This window comes from Vanellus vanellus (genome assembly GCF_965231255.1).
Source record: "Vanellus vanellus genome assembly, chromosome: 11".
Taxonomy (NCBI): Eukaryota; Metazoa; Chordata; class Aves; order Charadriiformes; family Charadriidae; genus Vanellus; species Vanellus vanellus.
In genome coordinates, this window is record NC_138916.1 from 13,115,699 (window position 1) to 13,142,909 (window position 27,211).

The following is a 27,211-nucleotide window of genomic DNA, read 5'->3' on the forward strand; positions in this document are numbered from 1 at the left end:
TATAAACAATTATGAAAGTGTTATTACAAAGGTAAACAGAAGTCTGCATTAATATTTCAAGTAACTTTATAGAATTTCTTCCCGTAACACAAATTGTGTAACATTGATCATGAAATGGACACAGTAGAACAGGTTTTCCCCAATCCTCACGCTTTTATTTAAATATCAAGTCATCATTTTTTCCTTCAGACAAGGAATCGCTGGTATTGATTCGAGTTAGAAAGTGGGCTATCAAAACTACTGTCTTGCTGACGAGACCGGGGATCCCACACCATTTTTTTCAAAGCATTTGTTGCAGCATTTCCCTCCATTTGAATCTGGCAATACATTGAGTTGTGTGACAGCAGAATTTGATTTGTCAGAGTTGAGGAATGAAGTAGGCTCCGGGTTTGTTATCAGGTGGCCTCCACTGTGAACTTTAGTGCTGCTTTTTGCGCTGAGCATCTTGCTGTTGCCATTAGTAAGGTCTCTCCAAGAAGTAATGTTTTCATCTGCAGGGGAAAATGACCTGATGTGAGGAAACTCTTCAGAGTATGCAGTCTGTGCTTGGACATCAGTACTGGCTTTTTGTTCAGGATACAAGAGAGGCATATCGTTACAATCCAGATGCAGGCTTCCATTCACAGAACTCCATTCACTGCAGCTTCCTTCATCCCTTTCTGGAGTTTCTTGACAATCAAATTCCAGAGTTCTTTTAGATCTAGTTTTCCATTTCCCACGTGACTGGGTACATTTATCCTCTTTCAAAACTGTTCTTTCATTCTTGCTCTTAAGTATATGATGAGTTGGCCCAGAGATGGTGTGGCCATTCATAAAGCTGGGTGCATGCGTATTTTCTAATGTTACTTGAAAAGCAGATGGAGGAATATTCTGATGTGTTATATTACTAGCAGCATACAGGAGTCCTTTGTCTACATTTACAATGGGGCCATGTTTTTCTCTTCTTCCATCTTCAGTTGGATAAAACTCTGGCAGAGCAACTCTTGAAGCACAATCCAGATTTTTAGAATTATTCCTGTTCTGAATATTTGAAGTCACTGTTTCATGAAGCATATGTTGAGTTTCAGTCTGCACTGCATCAAACCGCTGTCTCAAATCATGTGGTACATGTTTCTGAACAACTTCATCATTGGCTCTTTGCGTAATGCTTTCGCCACATGATTTGCTTTCCATATGGTTTGACCTAGCCTGAAGCATATTATCTCTTTTTGAGTACTCAACTCCAGGTGGTAGATCAGAATTTAATAGCAGAGCTAGGAAAGGAAGGAATGAAATAGATTAATTGAAGGAAATGTTAATGCTGGAAGAAAAACTAGGTTCTCTTGTTTGTTTTTTAAATTAAGAATCACAGGCATTGGCAAAATAAGCAGCTTATATTTACATTTCCATTAGCAAGCTAATAAATAAATAGTGCTTCACTTTCCATCTGCGTTTGCATTACTACATGCATTAAATCAATATGATCAAGAAGAAAACAACTATAGAATCCAACATACCTGAACGGGTAGATTTGCTTTGGGGAATGTGTCGAAGAGGCGTTTCAAGTCCTTTAGCCATTGTAGCAAGCTTACTGGCAGCATTCATTATTTTCTTTTCAGCTCTGCCAAGAATTGCAGAACATGAAAAAAAAATAATATTAAAGTTTAAGGTTAATTCCTTTTCAACTCTGCATTTTACTTCAAGGTAATGTTAGCAAGAGTCAAAGAATGCTGAAGAGACAGTATGCCAGACTGCTCAGCAGTGACCCCACACCAATCTGAACAGACTGGCAGGACTTTAGGTCAGACACTGTTTGCTCCAAGGTGGACAAACACCAGACAAACATCTACACACCTCTTTCAAAAGCAACAGTAATTTCCAAATGTACTTGAGCTTACCCTTCATGTTTCCCATTATCAGTAAGAAGTTGTTGAAGGCATGTCAAATAGTATTTGCGCATTTTCCGTGCCGTCTCTTGGCGCTCTCTTAAAACCTCAGCTTTAATCATTTCAGCAGCTCGCTCCTTACTTTCACGGATATAACAAAGCATATCACCTACAAACACACTTCATTAGTACCAGTTTTCCCCCAGATGTGGAAAAAACACTACCGCAAACTGGGATTGTCTAGCAGACCTGGAACAAGTCAGCAAGGGCCTGGAGTTACCTGCCAACATTCCACCCAAATCCTTGTGCCAAGTGTTGCCTACTGGACAAATGCCACTGAAGACCAGAGCAGGTCAATATGAAGCATCAGACAGGAATTCAGTTGTTCAATTCTGCTTCTTCAGCAGCAATAGAAAACACTAGGCACAGGGATTTGAGAGGAATGTTGGCTGGTAAAACTCATGTCTAGGAATTCTTCGATGGCAATGCAGCTGGCATTCAGGGGCCTGCTGCACTCAAGTAAGACATGGCACCACACTTAACCCTCTTCCCTCAGGCAGAAGACTGCTGATTAAGCCAGATGGCAGGATACAGCAGAGAAAAGCACATTCTCCCTCAGGACAAGTTGCAGGGTAGGTAGATTGTTTGCTGGAGAAACAAGATCGGTTCTCAAAGTGCACTTTACTACTTTAAAAGATGTGATACAGCGCAACAAAGCAAAGATGGCATAACAAGGCTTCACCCATCACAATTAATGTTGTCCAAGATATGGTGACAATTCCATTTCTCACATTCACTCCAGTAAGAAAGAAAAGTGTATTCCTCATTCAATTTGGCCATCAGATTCCTGTGCAAGTTGGCTGAAGGAGGAGGAAGCGACAAAGGAAGTTATTTTGCTCTCCTAATTTTTTAACTAAGACTTAAGTACTTACACTTAATCTTGCTCACAGCTTTAATGTACTGAGCACGCATTTCCTCCAGCCCTTTCACAGAGTCACAGGATGTACAAGGTTTTGAGACGCCTCCCTTCGACAGTGACCTGAAATGCACGTAAGTCACACTGTACAAGAAAAGCAGCTTATATCTTACAAAGATAATCAGCTCGTTTAGATTTTTTTTTTTTTTTTTAATACCTTGGTGATATTCCCAGGTCTTTCAGTTTAGTCTTCATCTCAGAGTTTTCTGCAATTAGAGCTTCTAGAACCTTCTCATTTTCTATAAAAACACAACCCCAACAGTGATGAACCATAATTCACTGCATTTCTCTAAATTCAAGTTGAGTTCAACAGAAGTTATTACATAAACTGCTGTCTCTGGTATAAGAGCTCAATGTCACAAAGCATCATCAGATGTACATCTCTTGCAGTAACAAGCACATAGGAATCAACCACAATACCCTCCAACGAAGCCTGAACATAAAAGTAGTCTCATACAGTAATTAAATAAGCTTAAAGCCTTCATATGTCATTACTAACACTATGCAGGAGGCAAAACTTTAGATATATCAAGTGCACATGTAGAGAAAGGACAGGAAAAAAAAAAATAAGGGTTGTTTTGACAAACATTGGAAAAGAATTACTAGTCTGTAGGTTAGCAATTGTGCCTTCTTTGGGGTGGAGAGCTAAAGGATAAAACTTGGTTAGTTTTGGTTGAGGTTTTGTTTGTTTCGTTTTGGTTTTTTATAACCAAAAGCCAGTACTGCAGAGAAAGGCTGGACTTCCATGCTGAACTCTGCCGAATGCTACTAAGAAGCATATAAATATAATAGTGAGCCACCACAGAGAATGAGAACAGTGGAGCTGAAAAAGCCCAAAGGGTAGGTCTGCAGGCTAATACTGAAGACTGTTGATCATGGCATACAGACAGTCCACCTGTGGGTCATCTCCTGAAAGTTAAAGAACCTTAAAACCTATTTATTAGCTATCTAATCTAATCTAAGCAAATGATTATTTTAAAAAAGGGTACGGGTATTTACCATAACTTGAAGAACTGATGCATAAACTTTGCTAGACCCATAAAAATCAACAGTTGATTACTAGCTTTCCTATTTTAGGAAAGAAATCCAACATGAATTGAACTACACTGAGTGCTGGCAGTACTTCCACTGCACCCAGCCACAGCAGTTCTCATATGAACCATGGTCTAAGGAAAACAAAGACTGTCACCACACAATGGAGGGCATGTCTACTAAAGACAAGTCTTCCTTCTGGAAGAATCAAGGTTTTCATAGGTAGATTGAGGACCTGAGCCCTGGGAATGGCACAGACAAGTTTGGCTTTCTTCCATCTCCAAGATAATGCACAGAAAAGCAAAAAGCAAGCAGCCATCCTGGAATACAGATAGAAGCAATTCATGGCCTTCAGAGATCCTGATTTGTGGTGTGAATATAATTTTTAGCAGTTGAGACTTGTATCTGTGATGACCCTGGTGACAGCAGTAGCCTCTGTTTTCATTAACGGACCTCCTACTATTCTTCAGTCTTTCTTTTAGTCTCCGAGGAACTTTACAAACTACATAGTTGTTGACAAAAGAACACAGAAACGTTATGCAGGTCTGTGCAACTTACCCACCACATGCCCTTGCTCACGCATCTGCAAGCTGGGAGAAACCTTTCTCTTATAAATATATAGCATTTTACTCCTCCTCACTGAGCACAAAAATTATTAGAGCAGGCAACAGACTTTTCACTAAAAGAAAAAAAATGGAAAAAACCCACCTCACGCAACTCACACAAACCACAGCCTTTGGCAAGCAAGACTATTTAGTCACTTGGTACAACCTACTGCCTCACATCTGCTCTCTCCAAGCTGACCATTTGCCAAACCTGCTTACAGTGGCCACAGTGACTTTTCACTGAGGCATGCTCAAACAATTCTACAGAGCTACTGACCCTCAGGATGCAGTTTGAGCCCTCTCTTGAACCAGGACCTTCAGCAAGCCCAATTCCTGCCATGCTCTAAGGAGAGCCTGAAAAAAATGCCCTGAACACTACTGTGTACAGCTTCAACTGATTAAGACACTGCAGGGAGAATGATCCTTTCATTCAATCACCACCATGTTTTCCTTTAGAGAAAACAGTTCTCTTTGTTCTGCTCCTTAAAACAAAGGCCTCTACTGACTTCAATACAGCTGAGGGGATCTTTTTCCACCACAAATAGCTACAGAAAGCCTTATTTCCATACTACAAGCAGAAGCCTTCTTTTCAGTGACCCTTCCAAAAACAGAGCAGATATTTCATATCCATCATTGGTAGAGACAGTTGTCACATAGGAAAGATTTAAGGACTAGGGACCTTTTCTCAGTCACCTGTCCTGTATTTCTCATTTCAAGGTCACAAAGGAAAAAGAACATCTTGATTTAAAAGGCAAAGACACTAAATAAAACCTACTTAAAACCTACTTTAAAGTTTACCAAAAAAAAAAAAAAAAGAAAGAAAATAAACAGAAGTACAGCTTCAAGCTATTGTTCTTAACTGCAGGAAGATACAAGAAAACTGTGGTCAGTGGCTTACTACTACTGGTTCCAAGAGGAACCAATATTTGGGGCTGCTCTGGTCTTTATACTCCCACTACAGGGACTGAGTATGTGCATAGTAGAAGTACAGCCCCAAAGAAGACCGTTAAAGACCTCCCTGACTCATACACATTTATAAGCATATGTGTGTATGTGCACACACATGCATTATCTGTATAACCTTCACGGGCAACAGGATCCACAAGTACACATATTCAAAGAACTTCTGCCACGTGTTCAGTCTTCCTCTATACTTTTCCTGATACACATGAAAAGAGTACTAAAGCAATAAAGCAGTAAGTAATGTCTACAGCCAAGAGGGTGGGGGGCAGGTCAGTTTGTGGGTTTTTTTCCAGGGGGGTGTGTGTGTGTTCTTTTGTTTGTTTTTTTTTTTTTGTTTGTGTTTTTGTTTTGTGTTTTTTTTTTTTTTTTTTTTTTTTTTTTAAGTATGTACACACACCCATTCCAGCCACTGAAAACTAAATGATGCAACAGATGAAAGACTCATGCAGCCAGCTAGGCAGAGCTATTCAACGTTGTCTTTAGGCGACTAACAATCCTAACCTTGGATTAGCTCTGACTTAGCTTCATGTTCCTTCACAGCAAGCTGAAGATATTTGCGGGCTATCTCCAGCTCTTTTTTCAAGTCCTGGCACACAGTCTCTCTTTTTTCAAGCTCCTGGCAGCAGTGTTCACAGCAAAAAACTTCCTGAAACCCAAGGTTCCTTTTTGTATATTTCTGACCTGCAACAGTAATTGCTAAAAAGTTATACATCAACCATGGGACCAAAAAAAGAGAATCAAGCCCAACCTTACCATTTCCAGTGCTCTACTTAGTCTTTCTCTTGCTGGAAAGCATATAACACATCAGTCTAATCAAAATAATCACAAGAGATTGGAACCCTATTTTAGAAGGTGCAGCAGCATCTATCAAGTCATTGAGCCCTCACAGCCTCAATGCACTCACATCAGTGATGATTTGAGGCTCCAGTCAGCAATACAAGACTTGGAGGTCGATTTTTTTCTTTTTAAAGGAAAAAAAAAAAAAACACCCTACAAAAAAAACCAACAGCCAAGCAGGGTCTTTCAGAGCCAGATGAAGGAGATTCTCCCAGCTGGGAAGCCTCACATGCGGCTGAGTCTAGTTAAGTTAAGAAATTCACAAAGACTGGGCTACTTCCAGGAGAGCAACGGCTGCTCCCTATGGCCAGGACAGGGAGCTCTAGAGACAGAAAAGCTGCACTGCTTGTATTGTTTTGTGTTTTATAGATGGTTTGTTATTTTGGTGTTGAAGGAATTCAAGCCACGCTATAGGCATAAAGCCAAAGACTCTCTTGGGTTTTCTTGCTTTATGTTTTTCAATTGCATAAGAACTCAAACTAAACAGAAAGCCCCAGAGAGACTTCTGTGCCTCCCATGAAGTTTTTCCCCAGCTATATTGTCTCTAGCTTTGAATGGTATATGTGACATCTTTGGGAAGAGCTACAGTGCTAAAGTATATACAGGAGGCAGAAGGGAAGGAAGGAAGGAAGGAGAAAAAACAAAAACAGGAAAAGAGAGAAACATCATCCAGGGAGTCACATTTTTTCAACTACATTCTTGATCAAAACAATTGGAAAAAACTACCATGCCAAGTGAAGTATAATTCCTGACACAACAATGTTTTACATGAATGAAGAATTCCTTGTCTTGTCAAGTGTCGAGAGCAAGTAGTATAATTTTATCTTCAAATCTTTGATAACACTGGCTTGCTTATGAGCCGTTACACACCAAAATTATTAGTGTTCATGTCCACAACCAGTATTTACACCTGCAGCAGATATAGCAGCTATTTCTTTATTCCGGAAGAATGGCTTTAAAAAGCAGAAAGCTACTAGCATTTAATAAAATTAAACCTCAAAGCCTAGCATTAAATCAGTAAGCTGAAGACCAGTACCGTTTGTTACCTGATTTGAGACTTTAACATAGTACAAGATAATGCAAGATTAAACAACCTTACAGTCAGAAGAACTGCATCTTCCTCTGTCTCCTAATTATTCACTAACTTTGAATTAGACATAAGACATCGACTATTAAAGACTGCTACTAACAAGCTTAATTTGATGGTACACAATTTGCCAGACTGCAAACAAACCAAATACCTTTGTCTGTTCCAGTTTCCTGCAAGGGTGGCTGTCTTCTTAGCCTCCTTTGTGCTTCTGCTTGGTGTCCAACACTGTACACAGGAGGTTTTGCCACGTCCCCAGTTTCTCCTTCACCACATTTCAGGCAAGAGCATGCTTCTTTACTTACATTACTCAGTAGCTCTTCATATTTCTGCAATTGAAAAAACACTTCCTGAAAATCCAACACAAAAAAAACGTGTTCCAGACTGTCTTAAAGTAGATAAGTAGTATGTTATGCATAAAAACAAGCAACCCTGGCCACCAAGTAGCTTCAGTAACTGTAACGCAGGTGCCTTAAGCCTGCAATAGAACTGTAGATTGCAGCTCAAATCAGGAGGAAAACGTATTCTAGTATAGCAAGTTTTACTTAGTGTAATTCACTGCAACAGCAGTAGCTGGCTATCTTGAGTTTTACTTTGGAAATGTCAGTAGCACTTAACATTGCAGAACTACACAGTGTCTTTGAACAGTTGAAGCTAAATTGGTTTTTAAAAGACATATCCAGCAGAAAAATGGGTTGGACCCCATTTAGGGTTTCTGCACAAATATGGGAAGCAGAGAGACAGGAAAGTCATCTCGAAAAATGTAACTCCTTTGTTTGTTGTTATTATGGTAGCATAACAGAAGACATTACTAAGAAATTACAAAGACTTCACGGGATAAGGTGGCTCAAGCCAACCAACATTTTGAAATTCAAAGGCATATTAAAAACCCTTTACCAAGAGACATTCATATCTATTACAGAAGATGCATCAGGAGTAGTAAAAAACCTTTCAATTCTCTTTACCATCATGAAAATAACTCATGACAAGATAACTTTAAAGGATCACTTCCTGAACAGAAACATATTGCCACTAAAAAACTGGGTGAAATTGTCATGAGAAATCACTTCATACTCATTTTCCCCTATTGCTGCCTTTTCTTGAAAAACAAGACAGTTTCTTTCTCTGTCCTATTCTTGGATAACTCCCCAGCTGCTAAATGCTGGTGGCAATGGCATTTCCGGTGGGATGCTCCCCATAATCAAAAACTTACTACAAGCATAAGTATTGCCAAGACAACAGAAACAGAAGCTTTGGGACAGAATTCTCCCTAGCCCCAAACTCTTCTAGAAGAGGGTAGGAGGTCTTTTCTCATTTGGGCAGGCACATTGAAAAGGATTTCCTAGAGCCACAATAAATTTAAGTAAGACTATTATTCCCGAGAAAGATCAGTTTCTCAGTTTTTCAGTTCTACTACAGATAATTTGCAAAAAGGATTTACTGTTTTCATCTTTATTTGTATCAGAAGGGGGAAGGAAGAAGAGTAACATGATCCACAATCACTATCCAATCACCATTACAAACTACTACATTTCTCAAAAAAAAAAAAAAACCAAAAAAAACCCAGCAGCTGTGCAAAAATCTAAAGTGGGCCTTAATGACCAAATCCCCTTAAGAGGTCACAAGGAGCCTTTAACAGACTATAAGCTTAATATGGTGGATTCATCTCCTTAATTTATGAATCTTGACACTAAAGAGTGACACTCCTAACCTGGCTTTCTCTTCTTTAAAGACAGGAAGTGTCAAAGCTACACCTATCCTTTCCTTTTTCATTTACTAATGGTAGATTTAGTCCTCTTACGTTTTAAAGGACTGTTGTTATCAATGAGCTCAAATGTTGGATTCTCCGATTCTCAGGATTACATGGTATTTTATATAGGGAGAAAACAGGCATGAGTCTGACTTCTCAAATCCCTTTTCTGGTTGTCAGTTACAACTCACAGAAATATTACCTCTTTCCATTCTTGCTCTTTCTTTTCCAGAATTGTGAAAACTGTGGTTCTGTAGGCGTTTTGTAAGCAAGCCTTCAGTTTGTCTTTGCATTGGTGGCTTAACTGAACATGAGCATCAAAACACTGATCCTTCCAAGAATGCTTACTATGTGTGCACTTGACTAGTTCTTCATGGATTTCAGTCAACAAGTACTCAAGCTCAACCAGAGTCTTCTCTTCATACCGATTAATTTCATCCTGCAGTCTCTTTGTTTCCTGAGCCTCCCATTCTCTCTGCTTTTGGTCTAGCAACATCTTAATTTCTGCCTCTTTCTGAATGGAGAGATCATTCTTCTGCTTTGCAAGATCCTCCTTTGCTGTGGCAAGTACCTCTTTAATTCTGTTTCTGTGATCATCTAAGAATGATCGGTAGTCTCTCTCATTTTGCTCTTGTATCTGCAGGATTTCTTCTTGCTTTTCTTTGTTCCACTGAGCACGGGCTTTTGCTAGTTCTGCTTTGATAGCTGCAGGGATTTCTTCTTTCTTTAGCTCCAATTCCTTCTTGAGAGAAATTACTTTTTCTTCAAGTTCTTTCATTCTTGGTCCAGATTTGTCTGTATTCCCATATTCTTTCTTCCATTTCTCTTCAGCAGCTGAGAGGACTAGGGCTAACTGATGAATATATAACACAGTCATTAGAAATATATACATACCTTTATATATACATAAAATATAACCCTGGGTCATTATCACTCTATTGGAGAGGATTTTCAAATCATTTAATAAAAATATAAACCTATATAGGAGAAAAAATGGATCAGAACAAGAGTACGCTAGAAACATCTTTCCTTAATGATTCCCCACCTATGTCTGCTCAGTAATATGTGGGATTTAGGAGATTAAACTGTTTATCAATACACATATACAAGTATTTTAGGCTACCTGCTTTGCTGCAGTCTCTTTGTGTTCTTTTTCCCATTTTTCTCGTTCTATCTTTAGATTTACTTTGTACTCTTTGAGGTCTGTTAATTCTTGCAGCCACCTGGCACGAGCTTGGGTTAAAGCTGCATCTACCTATAAGCAGATTAAAAAACCTACTTCAGTCACCACCACCACCAAATACGTTTTTATTGTTACTTTCATGTAGCAGTGAAAGAACAGACTTCAATTTGGATTGCCCATATTTACAAAAGTTAAAAGAATCACGCCAGCAGCATCTGATGCATTTGATGATGCAAAAATGATAGCAAAATGATGAATATTAATTTTTTTTTTCTTAACACAGTGGTATAAACTCTAAGTCAGTTTTGCTCGATTCTGTTCAAAAACCCCTGCAAAACTTATCCAATTGTGTGAAAAATTAACAGCTAGAAAAAGCAAGCTACATGCTACAGCTTCTTCAGAACTTCTTTTTTTTTTAAATATATCTCTAATATAGCAAATATCAACTACTGAGCTTAAGAGAAAGTGAGTGGAAGAGAACACTTTTTTTCTTAGATAACTCAGTTGCACATGGCAGTTTCACAGAGTCCAGGCAGACAGAACAATTATTTGTTACCTGACTGGCAAGATTTTTACAGTATTTATTTTCCAGTTCTATTTCAAATTCTTTTAAGACCTCTTCAGAGGCCATATTTTCTTTCAGAGCTTTTTGGATCTGCAGCCTCTGGTCTTCAACAATCCCTTTTAACTCTTTAGTTGAAGCTTCATCCACAACTGTTACTCGGTCAGTTTGGCTGCTGCAGTCACTACATTCAACTACAGTTCTTCTCATTTCTTCAAGCCTACTTTGCCATTCTCTTTCTATTTTTGCAAAGAGTTGTTCTTTACTCTAAGGAAGAAAACATTTTTTAAGAAAATCTCCCAGTGTCCAAATAACTACAATTTCGCTAGTATTAAACAAAACTCTGTTTACAACAATAATCTTCCCTAATAGGGGAAGAGCAAAACCACGCTCAGAGAGCAGAGTTTGGTAAAGAATGAGTTGTTTCATCTTCCTCATCACAGCTTTCTTCTATGGGACAGGATAAAAGGCTTTTATATGATAACTGAATGAAACAATAGGAAGTGTAACCATTCACCCAGGGGTCAGGGTGGAAAACTCCCAACATATTACCAGCTGTGACATTCAGGACATTCTGCATGTTACTTTGCAAGGTCTAGGGGTCTTTTTTCCCCCCAAAGTCTTCAGTATGTGTAATACCTACTGACTTCTTCAGACACTCCTAAAATGACAGATCCTTAAAAGCCACTTCAAACGGCAGAACAACAACGCATAAGTCTATCTACGTATGAGTTCTACTTCTGAGAATAAACCATCCAAAAAAAAAAAAAAAAATTGGAACTCCCTGGTTTAAGTTCCACACCTCTTTTTCTTCTTTCTCCCAGTGAACTTTAGCTAATGCAACTTCCTCTTCAACCTGCTGTTCTTTTTCTTCCAGCCACTGCCTCTTTGCTGCTATCATGGAACTACTGTGTTTCGCTTCCAGCTCAGTCCTCAGAAGATTAAGAGAGTCTTCTTTTTCTTCTAGTAGCTGTTTCTTGAGCTAGGCAAAAAAGAAAAAAAAATTTAAAGTATTCTGCAAGGCATAGCAAAAGTGATGGGAATGCATGAGACAGATGATTAATTGCCTGTGCACTGATCTTACTGATGACACTTGGACAAGAGATTTAGCTCTCAAAAGGAGGAGTTTTAAGGCATGATATCAGAGGTTATTATAGGCTATAGCTCTAACATAAGTTTTCTTATCAAGGATCTTTATTCCCTGCATACTTTGAGCTGCACATCTTTACTGTACTTGCTTAGCAAGTCAGTTGACCTACTTTAGTCACTTCATACTGATATCTTATGAAAAGCAAAGTTTTAAATCAATATAGCAGTCTTAATTCTTTATTACTTAAAAAAAACACAGTATTTTCAGATCAGTTTTATATAGGGAGAAGAAAACTTGTATTGACGTTCAGTTTTTTGGAAAGTGACTCATGAATGTAAAATGTCTCACTGCTGATTGAGCTGTCCTCAAGAGTCAAAATTATGGAAGTTGACTATTTGAAAGCGAATAGCTATTGGAAAGGGTTACTTCCACAATATTTTAAACCCCAGGAGACACAATAGCAAGTCAATTTAACAACCAATAGGTGACATGTATTAATTTTCTGATATAGCTTCATCTCTTCCAAGTATCCAAGTAGAAAGCCATTTCCAAGTAGAAAGCCAACTGCATCCTGGGCTGCATCAAAAGAAACGCAGCCAGCAGGTTGAGGGAGGTGATTCTCCTCCTCTACTCTGCTCTGGTGAGGCCCCACCTGGAGTACTGTGTCCAGTTTTGGAGTCCTCAGCACAAGAAGGACATGGACCCATTGCAGCGGGTCCAGAGGAGGGCCATGAAGATGATCAGAGGGCTGGAGCACCTCTCTTATGAAGACAGGGTGACAGAGTTAGGGTTGTTCAGTCTGGAGAAGAGAAGACTCCAGGGAGACCTTATAGCCTTGTAATGTGTGAAGGAGGCCTACAAGAAAGCTGGAGAGCAACTTTTTGCAAGGGCACGTAGTGATAAGACGAGGGGTAATGGCTTCAAACTGGAAGAAGGGAGATTCAGATTAGATATCAGGAAGAAATTTTTCCACTATGAGGGTGGTGAGACACTGGAACAGGTTGCCCAGAGAAGCTGTGCATGCCCCATCCCTGGAAGTGTTCAAGGCCAGGCTGGATGGGACTTTGAGCAACCTGGTCTAGTGGGAGGTGTCCCTACCCATGGCAGGGGGGGTGGGACGAAGTGATCTTTAAGGTCCTTTCCAACCTAAACCACTCTATGATTCTGTCTTCCTCAAACAATTACAAAGTTAAATATACTTATGGATACTGCAACTTAAAAAGAGTTCCGGAATTATATGGTTTATAGGTATTTCCATTAGTACCTTCTCTTCTTTCAGCTGCTGCTCTTGCTCAAATTTCTGCCTTAAAGTAGCTTCCAAGGTGTCCTTCTCTCCACAGACTCCAATGTAACACTCCTTCACTGCAGTCATCTCTCTATTCAGCTCCTCTATGTTAGCCCTTCACAAGTCAGATTATTTATTATCAATTAGTCTTTACACTCACAGCACAGTAAATCTGCTTTAGAAAAAGTGTAACTAGTACTGAAGGCCAGACAGAAAATGTGAAAGTTCTAGTAAAAGTGGAAAAAATTGTAAGTCTTACTTTAACTGCGAGATTGTCTCTTCGTAAGTTTGAATAAGCTGCTGTTTTTCTGCAGCATACCTCTCCATCAGGTCTTTCTCAAAGTGTGCTTTTGTATCCTCATGATGTTGCTGGTAAGTTCTTTCACACCTGTAATTTCAAGAGAGAAAAACACTGCCTATTCCCCCCCCCTCCCCCCCCTTCTAAAATGGGTTCAATTTAATCTTAAGTAAGAATTTCTAATGCTGACCTCCCCTGGTACCAGAGAGCTGGTACAAGATTATACATGCAGGCTAAAAGTTCACAAGTAGAACTAAACAGAGTTAACAGACTTACCTGTCAATGGCTTCTTGTTTATCCTGATCAAAATCCTGAACCATCTTTCTCATCTGACAACAGAGATCTTGATTTAAGCTTTTCAGTTTTTCCTCATTTTCCTTCAGTTCTTCAATAGTCGAAGTATGGTTCTGGACAAACAAGGGTCAAGTAATAGGTGGGTTGTAAAGAACCATTTCTAATTGCAGGTTTCAGCACAGGGGTTTTTTGTGGTGGGCTTTTTTTGTAGGAATAAGCAGCATCTATGTCTCACCTCAACTTCTTGCAGCAAAGTTTCATTAGCCTTTCTGAGTCTCAGAACTTCTTCCTTAAGGTTATCAGAAGCCAAAGGACTGGTCACTGAAGTATCATGCAGATTTTTGACAGGCTGAAAATAAACAAAATTAAGATATCTTTCAAGTTATGTATGATTTAGAAGTTGATGCTTTAAAAAAAAAAATTCAAGCTGTCAAATAAAAATTTTACTTAGAAAAAATTAGAAAAAAGGAAATTATTGCAGTGCAAGATCTAACAGTATCACTGTTATTCTAGGTGAATTCTTGAAACTCATAGCATCATGTAGGTTTAAGGAAGCACACGCTTGATGCTGTGTTTGCAAGCTGAATGACTACTATCATCCAACAGAAAGCACACTTCTCAAGCATATTATATTCCTATCCAACATCCAGGTCACAATGTATAGATTACAAGTCAGATCAATTTATAGAGAGAAGTTAATAATGGGGTGAAGAGAGATGCAATATCAAAGAGATTCCTTGTTGATCAGATTACATAGTGAAGGCCCCCTGAAGGCAGTCTGTGTAATGTTCCATTCACATAACCTAATGATACTATCAGCTTTCTCAGAGAAATTAGACCTTTTTCTAGCTAAAGAAAATTACTTTATCCAATGAAATTTGGTTCTGAGAAAAGCAGAGTGGCCATTAAGCGTTAACAAGCAAGTAAGCCACCACATCAGAACTCAGCTAATAAGGCATATGGTGCCCAAGTTCTGCTATTCAATTTCTTTCTTTTTCACCAAAGATACCTTGTTTTGTATCACCCAAATGACAACACTTTCCTTAAGATCAAAGACAGATTTACTTAGTTGCTATGAGTACTCAGCTGTAAATTCTTTGGTCTGTTTTCATAAGAAGTTTAAATGTTGGTTTTGTTCACTAAAATTCAGTGCACCTTTACTGTTAAAAAAGCATAAAAGAACAAACCTCTGACTCTTTTGAAGCTTTTTCTGCTTTCAACAACTGCTTGTATTGCTCTAATGTCTTCTGGCAATCTTTAAGATCATTTTGTAATTGAGTAATCTGGTTTCTCTTCATTTTATTACTGCTCAATAAACGTTCCAGCTCAGCTTTTAATTCTACAATAATTTCATCTTTAGAGAGCTCTTTATCCATGTCTCTGTTCTGTACGGCACTGTTAGGGAAGACATAACCAGTTCAGTATTTAAAAGACAAAAAACATTTATCTGAAAAGTAGCGATAGCAAAGAGAAGAGCAACTAATGCTAACAGAAATACAGAGGTAATAACAAAAAGAATGAGAGAACGTGAATACTAAAGTCATACGCTTTTTCATCAAGTTGCAATTAATGTACAGAAAACTTGCTCATTCAGCTTGTTCCCCAAAAGATTCATTCTCACATGATATGAGGTATTTTGAGACAACTCAATTGGTTGTTTTAAGACGCAGCTTTAGCATTAAGTAACTTTGAGCCTCAAATTGCGCCGGGGAGATTTAAGATGGATATTAGGAAAAATTTCTTCACCGAAAGGGTTACCAAACATTGGCACAGACTGCCCAGGGAAGTGGTCGAGTCACCATCCCTGGAAGTATTTAAAAAAACAAACAAAAAAAAAAAAAACCACACAGGTAGACATGGTGCATAGGGGCATCATTTAGTGCTGGTTTTGGCAGTGTTAGGTTAATGTTTGGAGTCGACGATCTTAAGGGTCCCTTCCATCCTAGACGATTCTATGAAAAAGGTATCCATGCATATAATCCATACAATCCAAGGAACTGCAACAGAGTCCTTATAAAATCTGAAGATTAACTAAGCAGCAATTAGGCATCCCATTTATGATATTAGTCCAGTTTACCATTTCCCAGATTACCCGGAAACACAAGCAATATTTCAAACATCTACCAAAAACCCCTGCATGTTGATCTAGTAAGACCATCACTTACATAAAATCCTCATGAAATTATACATTTTTTTCAACAACAACAAAAAATATAATTAAAAAAATAATCACTCAATACCTGCAGAACCTTGGTTTCTTTCCAGCAATTTTCTTAATTCCCAAATCTACATAGGAATCACCCAGGTTCATATGCAGCTCTCCACCTGCATCATTCAAGAATACTCCAAACTTGGCAGCAGATTCATACAAAGCTATTTCTTCCTTCAGTTCCATTAATTCTTCCTTAATGGAAGAGACAGAAAAAAGTTACACTGCTCAGAAAAACTCCAAGGAAACACATCGGGCCCATGATAACTCTTCCAAAGAAAACAAGTACATGGATCTATTCTTTCTAAATACAGTTGTATTTAGCTGTATTTACCCAAATCATCTAGCATTAGTTTTATTTATTTATAGTATATTTATTTATACTATCACTCTTGATACCTCTAGCAAAGCATATGTTAAAACTACAAATTAGTTAGAATGTACTGAGCAACAGAAAACATTCCCTATTGTTCTTATTACAGTTCATATATGAAGTTAAGTATTATTTCTTTTGCTCTTACTTCTTCTTTCCTGCTGCCTTAGTATAGTAAAATGCATGGCAACCAAAAAGTACATAGCTGGAAAAACAAACCATTACCTTCAGTACTTATTACAGAATCACAGAATGGTCAGGGTTGGAAGGAACCTCTGGAGATCATCTAGTCCAACCCCCCTGCCAGAGCAGGGTCACCTACAACAGGTTGCACAGGACAGCGTCCAGGCAGGTTTTAAACGTCTCCAGAGTGGGAGACTCCACAACCTCTCTGGGCAGCCTGTTCCAGAATTAGGATTCATAATTTCATAATTAATTCATAATTAATTTTTCCTAATTTATAATTAGGATTCATAATTTCCAAGACGATAGATTTAAGTCAGATATATGAACTGAACTGGAAACACAGACTTCCACTCATTTTACAGAGGAGTCTCTAGCATTCCCTTTTGCTGGCAAAAGGTAAACGTCAGAATATAACATCTCCAAGTGTCCCTATAGCCTAAATTATGAGATTTCCAGCAAATAGAATTTACATTCTTCTTTTTCCATAAGCAGGTAGGATAGATGTGTGATACTGGATTTGTGCCAATACATATGCCATGCTGTGTTTTGATTAAAAAAAAAAAAGTGTCCAACACGCAACACGGAGATAAAGAGTAGATAGTCCTTTACTGAAAGGAGACATGCTTTTTTCCCCCCCAACAAATACAAAGAGTTTCAACCACCAAACTCCTAGCTATAACGCCCGCCCCCTAAAATCAAAACAGTGAAATGTTTAATAAAATTAATTAACCTGCAAAGCCTTGTTCATGTTGCTGCTTATCATGTGTGCAGACTGAGCTTGTTGCAATTGAAACCATAACTGATTTGTCTCCTGCATCGAGCCTGTTGCAGGAAAGAAAAGGGAAAGAAAGAGCAAGTCACAAATACACAAGAAAGACTATGCAACCTGAAAAAGATGACTTAAAATAGCAATATTGATTCTGGTAATAGGCATTACTTTGTTTCTATCTCCCTGAGCTCACTAATAGAAAATACAAATAATGAAGGAAAGAATATTTCTGCCTGAATTGGGCAGATGAAGGTTACTACAGGTCTCCAATTGAAACTGCAGTTTGTTTTGAAGTTTGGGAACTATAGTGGCGCTTTGTTTTTCTCCAGCTTTAACATACATACCGTGAGGAGCAAGATGCACCAAATGTTTGCTTTCCCTGTAGCTCACCAGAAGCAAAAAATGACATTGTGCAATTGTGCCAGAAGTTTAGCAGGAACAGGACCACCTTGGAAAACTGGCCACCTTCCCCTCCTCCCCAGGGGAAAAGTTTAGCTTTATCAGTTTGACAATTTATTACTGCTTTAAGGCATTCGCTGAATATAGCCCAGAAAAATCATGGCATTCTTCAATTGGCAGTTGCACTCTTTTTAAAGATCCTATCACATTTATAATTACTTATTTACTACATGATACAGATCCAATAAGGTTTTTTTGCTTCTCTATCCCAATATTTAGGCTCTCTCTAGAGAGACATTTCTTCCAGACTACCACAGTTCTCAAACAGAACATGCCCTTAAATTTGGATCCAGGAAGACAGACATTTTGTTTAGTTAAGATGTTTGGATTCTATGAAAAGACAGAGTACTATTAAAAGACTTTAATGTGTAAAGGTAGCCACAAGTCAAATACACAAAGAGCAGAATATTTTATGTGCTATTCCTATTCATATGAGTTTCCAAGAACCAGCCTCCAGCCAGAAAAACAATTCTTTTCTCGTTGAGATTTGAATTTAGAACAGCAATTCAGGTCAAACACCTAACACAAAAATAAGTGCCTTGCTCCCAAAGGCTGTTGTTATTTAGTCCAAAACTAAGTTTACGCATACTCAGCCCAAGATGTATATAAAAATAGTTTAATCGTTGTTGTTTGGGGTTTTGGTAGTTTCTTTTTGTTTGGTTAGGACTTTTGGGGACGGGGGTGTTGTTTTTATTTTTATTGTTTTTTACATTTCAGTCTAGACTTCACTAAATTTCATTTAAGTTTGACTAAAGTACTGCATAGGAAATGGTTTAGCTTGATGTTGATTCCATTTCAACAGGAACACAGATGTGCAGTTTCATACTTCAAAAAAACTGGAGCCACTTCTGCAGGGAAAGATAAGGTACGAGTAAAAGGCTGACCTGTTTGCAGTAAATTTGCACATTGCTTTTGGCTTTCCTCTAGGCTTCTTGTCAGTCGATTTATTATTTCAGTTTTTTCACATTTGGTTTCCTCCAGCATTTTTTCAAGTTGCTTAACATGCTCTCCTAGATTTTTGCAAAGCTCTTTCTAGGAAGAGAGATTATTTTTACTCATGTTACAAACACCTAGCCATCTAGGACAGTGTTGGATATAGAAAGAGTCAACACATCTAAGACACAGGAGAAAAAGAATCAATCTAATACCTACAGGGGCAGAGGCCAGCTAAATCAGTCACAGATCAAATGCTATCCTTGGCTGACAAGTCATCACTTACAGTATCAAAGTTAAGTTTCCATTAAGAGACAGTAAGTATACTCGTATATAAACATATGTGGATATGAACCATTTCATATTTCCTAGAGCAGTTAGTTTTCAGCATCAGATTATCCCCTGTAATTAATCACATTAGTTAGTCTACTGCAGAAAAAAATCAGGCCCTCATGTTATTTACATTAAGCCCGAGTTTGACTCATTTTAGTTTAATCGAACTTAAGCCAAGCTCCAAGTTTCAATGCTCTGTAAACGAGGAACTTCAGTTTTTTCACGAGATACAAAGTAGACCTTCATATGGCATTACTTACAGTTATCTACACAGACCTGGGAGGCACAGTACCACATCTTTATGCATTTTGATTTTTCTGTTTTCTCTCAAAAACAGGAGAGCTTTCTTTAAATACCTCAAACATTCTACTGCTAAAAAGGTTTTGGTTTTTTTTGTGATAATGACAAAGCTGTGTAAGCTTTGTTGTGGTACTAAGACAGAAATGTAGCAGTTCATTCTTGTTTACAAGCAAGTGCTAGTTACCTTTTCAAACATACTACCCATGTATTTTTATACATATTTATGTTGATTTATATTACAGACCTAGAATTAAAGAAATTTAATTCTACTTCCTTTATGTGAGTGAAAAGGACAATTTAAGGCCTGCCTAGAGTACATTGGTTGAATATTTCTAAGAGTGTAACAGACTCCTACAAAACATCAGGTAGAATAATTTTAATAAGCTCTATTACCATGTAATACAATCCTTATCAAACTCCACCTTAAAGCCAGCCTTTTCCTCCTGACCCTCTCCTTTTAAATCCGTACTTCTAAAATAAAGCGGCTGTTCAGTGGTTAGTCATCCTTGATCATTTTGAGACTAAAGCTTGGCAATGGACTCTTCAATAAACAGTTTTTCTTGCAGCAAAAATATAACATCATTTCTTAATTAGTTCTTTTCTTTTCCAGATTTATTTGCCAGTATTCTTTCAAAAAGAGATTGTGTGCATAATGAAAGCTCAGGAAATAAACTAAACTAACACAATGAATTCTTGCCTTCTCTACATCTATGTACAAACTCACAATTTGAGCTCACAACTGCCTGGAGATATTTATAAAAACATACCACATGGGATTCATAATATCAAGACTTATGTAGAATTTCCTTGCTCTTTGCTTAGAAGCTTCCAGAAGGAGTTATTAGAATTCTAGGTCAAGAAGTGCAGTTTAGGAAACACAGGGAGCTCTACAGCCTCTCCAGTACAGTACTCAGCATCCTAAAATAATTTCTCACCTGCTCTCGGAGTGCAGATTTTGTAGTATCAAGTTTCTGCTCTAATGATAATACTTGCTTTTCATACTTCTGCTTGAGTGATGAAATAATGGCCTCGTGTTGTTCTCTGGCTCGTTGAAGGGCATCTGATCGCTGAAGTTCTAACAGCTGCTTCTGCATGCTTTCCATGGCTACCTCTGCCACTTTGGATTGCTTCAATATCTGTAGGAACAGTATTGAAGTAGCTCCCGGTTACATACACTTTAGTTTTGCTCCAGTATTCTATATGCTAGCTCATTTTTTTTTTGTGCAGGAGTCGCTAGAAGACCTCAGATAATGCCTGGATTTTAATATAAACTATTTTCCACCAAAGTATCCTATTCATTCATCATACATTCAGCTTCTGCAATGATCATGAACAGTGTTTCAAGAGAATAGCACTTATGTTTAATGCAAATGCACCACAAATATAACTGTAGAGATCATCCACAATAAACAGTTTAAAAACATTTATAATACCTGCTCCTCATTGGTAGTAAGAGTCTGAATTTGAGTTTCAAGGGCCTTTATTTGACCTTCAAGATGTACTTCCCGTTCCTTTCCATTCTGATAGAGTTTTTGAGACTCACAAAGACTAACAGCCAAACCATCCTTTTCATCTTAAGAGAGAGACATAATAATTGTGTGAGAAACATGAGCCAGCCACACAACAACTTCACGTAACATGACTATTCAGTATCCCTTCTCTACAGAACCATTCGCTATGAGCCCTGCATCTCATACTGTGGGCAACAAGCAGAAGACAGAACAAAATCAGTCAGTCAGTCACCATCCAGTAACCACTTTCTCGCTCTGGTAGTTGGAAGCACTCTAATATATTGTACCTTCAGAACCCTACTGGAAACAAGCCCCATTCTCTCAACACTAGGAACTAGCATCATCCCTTACACCATTTAAAGGGAGAAACAAAGTCATTCCCTTGGATGAACAGCCAAGACACAGCAAAACAGTTGACAGCTGAAATTTTCTCTCTCATTTGTTCCTTTTGCATCCTAATTCCCTAAGCTCACGACCCTTTTTTTGTCTGTTCCTAAAAGAAAAGGCAGATCAAGACAACCACCAGTCTCCACTACAGCTTTGATAATTTTGGAAGAGCTTCTCTCTACCTACAGTCCAGGAAATGGCTTGATAAACCAGACAGCACAAACAAGTTTTTTTCATGGATGTACACTTCTCCTATTGGGGGTTAGGATTTTTTTTTATTTTTTTGTACTTTTAACACAATACTTCGGCAAACTTCTTGCTTTTCTGCACGTTTTTAATGCCTGGCACATGGGGACTGTGGAATACAACAGTAGTCTTGAGAATGCAGTAAAAGTTAAGACAGTTATGCAGTCAGGCACCAATCCAGAGAATTTCCTTTAGAATAATGTTGGGGGTAAAGAGTTAGGTCCACATAATCTCAAGGTAAGTTTATAAATATGATCAATACCCACAGAGACACAACCTAATTCAAATTTTCACAATAAAAGAGTTGCTAGATATGAATAAAACTTAAGAGTTAGTACAAAATATTTTACCTTTGACCATTGAAAGCTGATGATTCAAATATCTAATTTGCTGTGCACTTTTCTCTAGCTTTTCATTAAGTTCTTCCAGTTGTCTTTGTCTTGCTTTATTTAGAACTTGAAGTTGAAGAACCTGCATATTTTCTGAAGAATCTGCCAAATTTCAAAAAACATACAGACAAGTTAGCACAGTCAACTAACCAAGAAAGTCATCATCTTAAGTAATTCCTGCCCCAAGATACTTTCTTACAGTGCCAAATTCACTGTTGGTTCACAAAATTGCATCATTTTTTAATCCGTGTTTCATTCATATCACCTGAGTTGCTCTGGCAGCAATGACCAAAGAATTGTAGGAACTACCAAGGCAATTCAAACCTAACAGCAAGCCCAGATAAAGGTTTATGTGCTGTAAATTCACAGCACATAAGTCTTTGTGGCAACTATAAATTTTCAAGATGTCTAATAAGCAAAGTAGTTCTGTTATTTGAAGTGTACCTAACAGAAAAGCCCAATGTGGTATCAAGCCAAGTATGTTTCCTAAGGTATAGCAAGACATTTTCCAATATTATAAACAAGACAATGTGCCAGCAAGACTTGAGATCAAGCCATCAGATATAATTTCATTCAGTCTCACCAGTCAAAGCTACATCTTTAATAGCCTGAAACTCAAATACCCTGATCAAAGAGCTGATTTCTAGATAAAGTAGGGAGGGGGAGTAAGGGCTATCCCAAGGTAAGCTTAGCGCAAAATAAAAGACCATACATACTTTCAGTTATGCTCTTACTGAAAATCTGCTGAAATCATCAGGTTTTCTGTTGCTGATTTCCAGTGGACTTCTCATACAATTTTATTTCAAGTCTAAACAGCAAACACTTACTTTCATCATTGCCCAAGAATTCACGTTGCAAATCTTCAAACACTTCATTTCTTCTGGTTCCTTCTTGAACTACTGGAATTTTTTGATGAATGCCATTTTGGTACGGTTTATAAGTCACTTTGTAAGATTCTGGTGATTGACCACTGACAATGTCAGATGCAACAAATTGCTGTTGTGACAATATATACAGAAGAGGACATAAATTAAAACTATAACTGTAGTCTTGCTTGATGAAAATATTTTTCATTTTACAGGTTGACATTAAGAGGAGCTCTAGTAGCTCTTCATTTTCAGGCTCCAATCCAGCACACCATTTAAGTGTGATAAAAATTTTCATGAAAGCTTCCACTTTAGGATAGTGGTGAAGTGTCAACTTCATTACAGTAAGCATACACTTAACTGAATCACATTCATTTTAGCCCATGAAATTCTACCTAGCCAACAAAAGCAAGAAAAAAAAGATTAAAAAATAACCATAACATGCACATATGCAAATCCAATTATTTAATGTTTCATTGTTTAAAATAAACTACAGAAGCCTCCCATCACTGTTTAAACTGATAAGAGACTGAAAGCATTTAAACATATTACTACCAGTAGTTAAAGACCTGTGAAAATTTTCCAAAACAGACAGAAACACACATCAGCTTCTGGAATACCTTAAGATGTTCCTTTGGAGCATCTGGAAAATTTATTATTTTACTTTGCTGATTGTTAAAGTCTGGTTTATGGTCATTTGTATATGGCCTGAAGTTTTCAGGAAGATGATACACATTGTTCTGTTGGTAGCAACTTGGAGCGTTAAACTCATCTGTACCAAGATACACATCATCAGGATCTTCTTGACCATTCTGCCCACAGTAATCTTCTTTAATGTCATATAAATGTTTCTTCTCTTCATCATTATGTAGGCCATTCCAATTCTTTCCAAGTTTTTCAACATGATCATTTTGTTGTTCACACAAGAATTGTTCAGTGTACAATTTTTGTCCTTGTTCATAATCCTATAAGTGGATAAAAGGTTTAGAATTGCTCTCTCGAAACTCAGATTTCTCCCCACCCCTCTTTTTCTGGGGTTACCAGCCCTCAAGTTACCAATAGTTCAAATGAATAGCAAAACACATCACCTACATGAAAGCTATTTTTCTAATGAATTTAAATAATATTTAGCATAGTATTATGAATAAGCAGTTCCTAATAATTACATTACTGCTCATAGAAGCTTACATTTTGAGGATCACTTATCAATGGATGATCGTTCCACCTTCCATCATGCTTCACAGGCTCATGTAATCTAAAGAAAGACAAGCAGCTTAGCTATGTACTTATAACTTCAGGAAAAAAAAAAAAACAAAAAAACAAAAAAACAAATAAGCTTCTTGTTAAATTAAGTGGCATCTAGTTTGTTTCTCATGGAACACAAACCATACTGCAAACTGCACTACAGCTCCCCTTTTACTTGGATTGCTTTTACACACCTCATCAGCTTAGATTTTGCTCTATTCTCAAAAGCACAACATAAATAATAAAAAATGGTGCAAAATGCCTTACTGTTCTTCAGTCTCATGAATGCTACAGTCCGAATAGCTGGAGAGCTGGTCTCCACTGTCCTCCAGCATATCATGGGGAAGGTCTGTCAATAGTTGTTGCAACTGAAAGAGAACAAACAACATTCATTATATATTTTTCAAAAGAATGTATGCAAGTTCAGTCCAAAGAGACAGAGACAGGTGAAATAGGCCACTTGCACAAAATCCTGTTTTTCTTCCTCTATTGAAAAGTTCACAACACTGGAATTCACAGAGACTTATACCACAGAACACTTAACAGACTACAGTACCAACCTAATGACTTTTCTGGTAAACTCTTACTTAGTAAAGAGCTGTACCAAAAAGAGGTAAGGGAGACACCACCAGATAGACATATCCCAGGACAGACTACTTTTGAATAATGATTTTCAAAATAATCATGCCAAGATTTCTCCTCCCTAAACCCTAAGCAAGAGAGGTACTGGACATTCAAAACATGCCCTTTCTGAGGAACCTGGATCGAAATCCAGATAAGAACTTGCCAGCCAGTGTTAACTAGATGCAAGAAGTCATCACTGCAATGATTAGCGTTCTGCTCGTGTGTTCAGATGAAGTCACCAAGAAACTGGACACAAACAGAGAAAAATACCACCATTTCTAATTCAGGAAATATAGCTGTGCCACAGAGGAAAAAAAAAACAAAAAAAAAACATCAAAACAACCCACAACCAAAACACTCCTGAACTTACTTGTTGTAATGATTTCCATATAGAATGTACCTCTTCTTCCAATTTTCAGAGAGGCTTTCATATAGGGCCACATATTGAGCTTCCTGTAGATCTGAGCTATGCACGCCCTTTTTACTGGGTGACTTGAGAACTACACAATATATTCAGAGTTATTACATGTAGTTTCTGGACCCTAACCGTGTTTTTCTCCAAATTCTCAAAGCATGGGTTAGTAAGGGCAGAAACATTAGCTGCCCCGTGATAAATACCTTAGTAGCTTTTCTTTGTTAAAAAACAAAAAACACCCACAAAAAAAAAAAGACTATCATCTACAAAAAGTTTATCTTACAGATATCATGTTTCCTCAGATGCTATTTTAGATGCTCTCTAAGACCAAAGGATAGACAAGAAATTAAGGACAACTTTTCTAAATGTCTACAGGACAGCAGACCACCAAAAGTTTGTTCCTAGAAATTCACTAGTGGCACGAAGAAGTTTCCCTATCATTAGGGCACTCTCTGGTTTATTAGATCTCAGCTCCAGGAAGCAGGAAAGGAAAGGCATCACCATTCACTAAAGATCCCCTTTCCTTTGCCCTACTTGTAACCAAAGACATACTCAGGCACCATAAGTTTCACTGGCCTTGCACTGCTTCGGAAACTTAGTCAAGAGAAAGCAGCGCATACACAGTTCACAAAACATCATCATGCAAGTTCATATTTAAACTGAGCTCAGCCTACCAGGTTAGCTAGCACAGACCTCCAGATCTGGGTAAGGGTTATCCAATTCTTATATTAGAGTCGAAGTACTCTCCTACTACACATGATCCCCCACTTTCAAGAAAAAAAACACATGATTTGCTGTGGCAGAAAACTTAAACTAATGCAGAAGTCTTTGATCATATCTTGACCAGGGAACACAGCAGAGCTTGTGTTTTAGCTGCCTTTTAGCAGGCTAAAAAGTCACATCCCACTGAAATATCTATGACACGTAATTTTGTGAATCCCATCTTTTCCCAGTTCAAACATGCATGACCTACAAGGATTATCACTAACATATTCTAAAGAGGTTGCTTTGTCTGTACCCAATGCCTCTTGTCCTGTCACTAGGTACCACTAAAAAAAGCCTGGGTCCATTGTCTTTAGGTCCTCCCTTCTGGCATTTATACACATTGATGAGATTCCCCATGAACCTTCTCTTCTCCAGGCTAAACAGTCCCAGCTCTCCCAGCCTCTCCTTATATGAAAGATGACCCCCTCAACATTCTGAACGTATAATCCTATTACTGCACTCTTGCTCACTCACTGTAATAACCTTACAATTATTTCACTACTTGTTCTCCTGCACAAGCACAACATTGTTTATCTGGGTAGAAAGTTTTGGAACAGACACCAGATTCCCTACAGTGTTTGCAATAATACCGTCCCAAGCTAAACAGCTATTGTTCTACTATACATTTTTTTGAACATTTGTCTTTACATTACCTACACTCTAGACAGTGATCCCTGAAGTATATATTAGGGAGGTTACCTGACACGAACATTATTTACCACCCTGCAAGAAACCATTCTGCACGTCCACATTAAACACACATTTTGCCAATTCTCTTTATGAAACAAAAATAACAGAAACATTCAAAGTATTTCAACTCAAAAAAAAAAAAGCCCAAAACATTTGAATATATTTTTCTAGAGATTAAAGTATGTCATTTATAATCAGAATGTTAAAATTCTGATTATGATTATTCTTCTTTTCTAAACTAACCAAATGTTCAAGTGAAAGAGAGAGAGAGATGTTGCTTTCTAAGTATTTGTAATAAGTGAAAAAGCTGTCAAGAAATACAAAATATAGATGACAACAGCCCTTCGCATTTGATCTACTGCATAGGCAAGGAGTAACCGTCTTCCAGATACTACGTATGACACTGAAAGACTCTTAAGATGCAGCATCTCGGTATCTCTCCGCTTTTTATGCCACTCATGCAAAGCACAGTCTGCACTCTGCTTTGCTCTTACCAAAGACAGTATAAAAACTTCTCTTTTTCTTAAACACTTAAGAGAAAAATGGGAATAAACTAGATAGACAAGCCTCCAGACTAAATAATTTGTTCTTTTTCACCTCTTGTTCTCTTGCATAATCCTCTTGGTCGTACTCTTCATCTTCATGTTGAGTTTGTAGAGCTCCACTATCAAAGTCCAGGGACAT

The 27,211-nt window shown here is 37.9% G+C and overlaps 1 protein-coding gene across 1 annotated transcript; it reads right to left on the bottom strand.

The window, feature by feature from the left end:
- Positions 1 to 27,211, bottom strand: CEP152 (centrosomal protein 152; the record flags this gene model as incomplete). The annotated part of the gene is made up of 26 exons (XM_082488896.1): positions 1 to 1,253; positions 1,497 to 1,600; positions 1,878 to 2,034; positions 2,798 to 2,904; positions 2,999 to 3,080; positions 7,520 to 7,694; positions 9,318 to 9,968; positions 10,302 to 10,370; positions 10,855 to 11,127; positions 11,663 to 11,842; positions 13,215 to 13,350; positions 13,495 to 13,623; positions 13,810 to 13,940; positions 14,063 to 14,176; positions 15,015 to 15,222; positions 16,068 to 16,231; positions 17,326 to 17,417; positions 18,708 to 18,855; positions 20,325 to 20,525; positions 20,823 to 20,962; positions 21,884 to 22,024; positions 22,750 to 22,918; positions 23,409 to 23,753; positions 23,977 to 24,043; positions 24,301 to 24,401; positions 27,125 to 27,211. The coding sequence occupies 26 exons, from the start codon at positions 27,209 to 27,211 to the stop codon at positions 238 to 240; spliced, it is 5,187 nt and encodes a 1,728-aa protein (XP_082345022.1). The 3' UTR covers positions 1 to 237.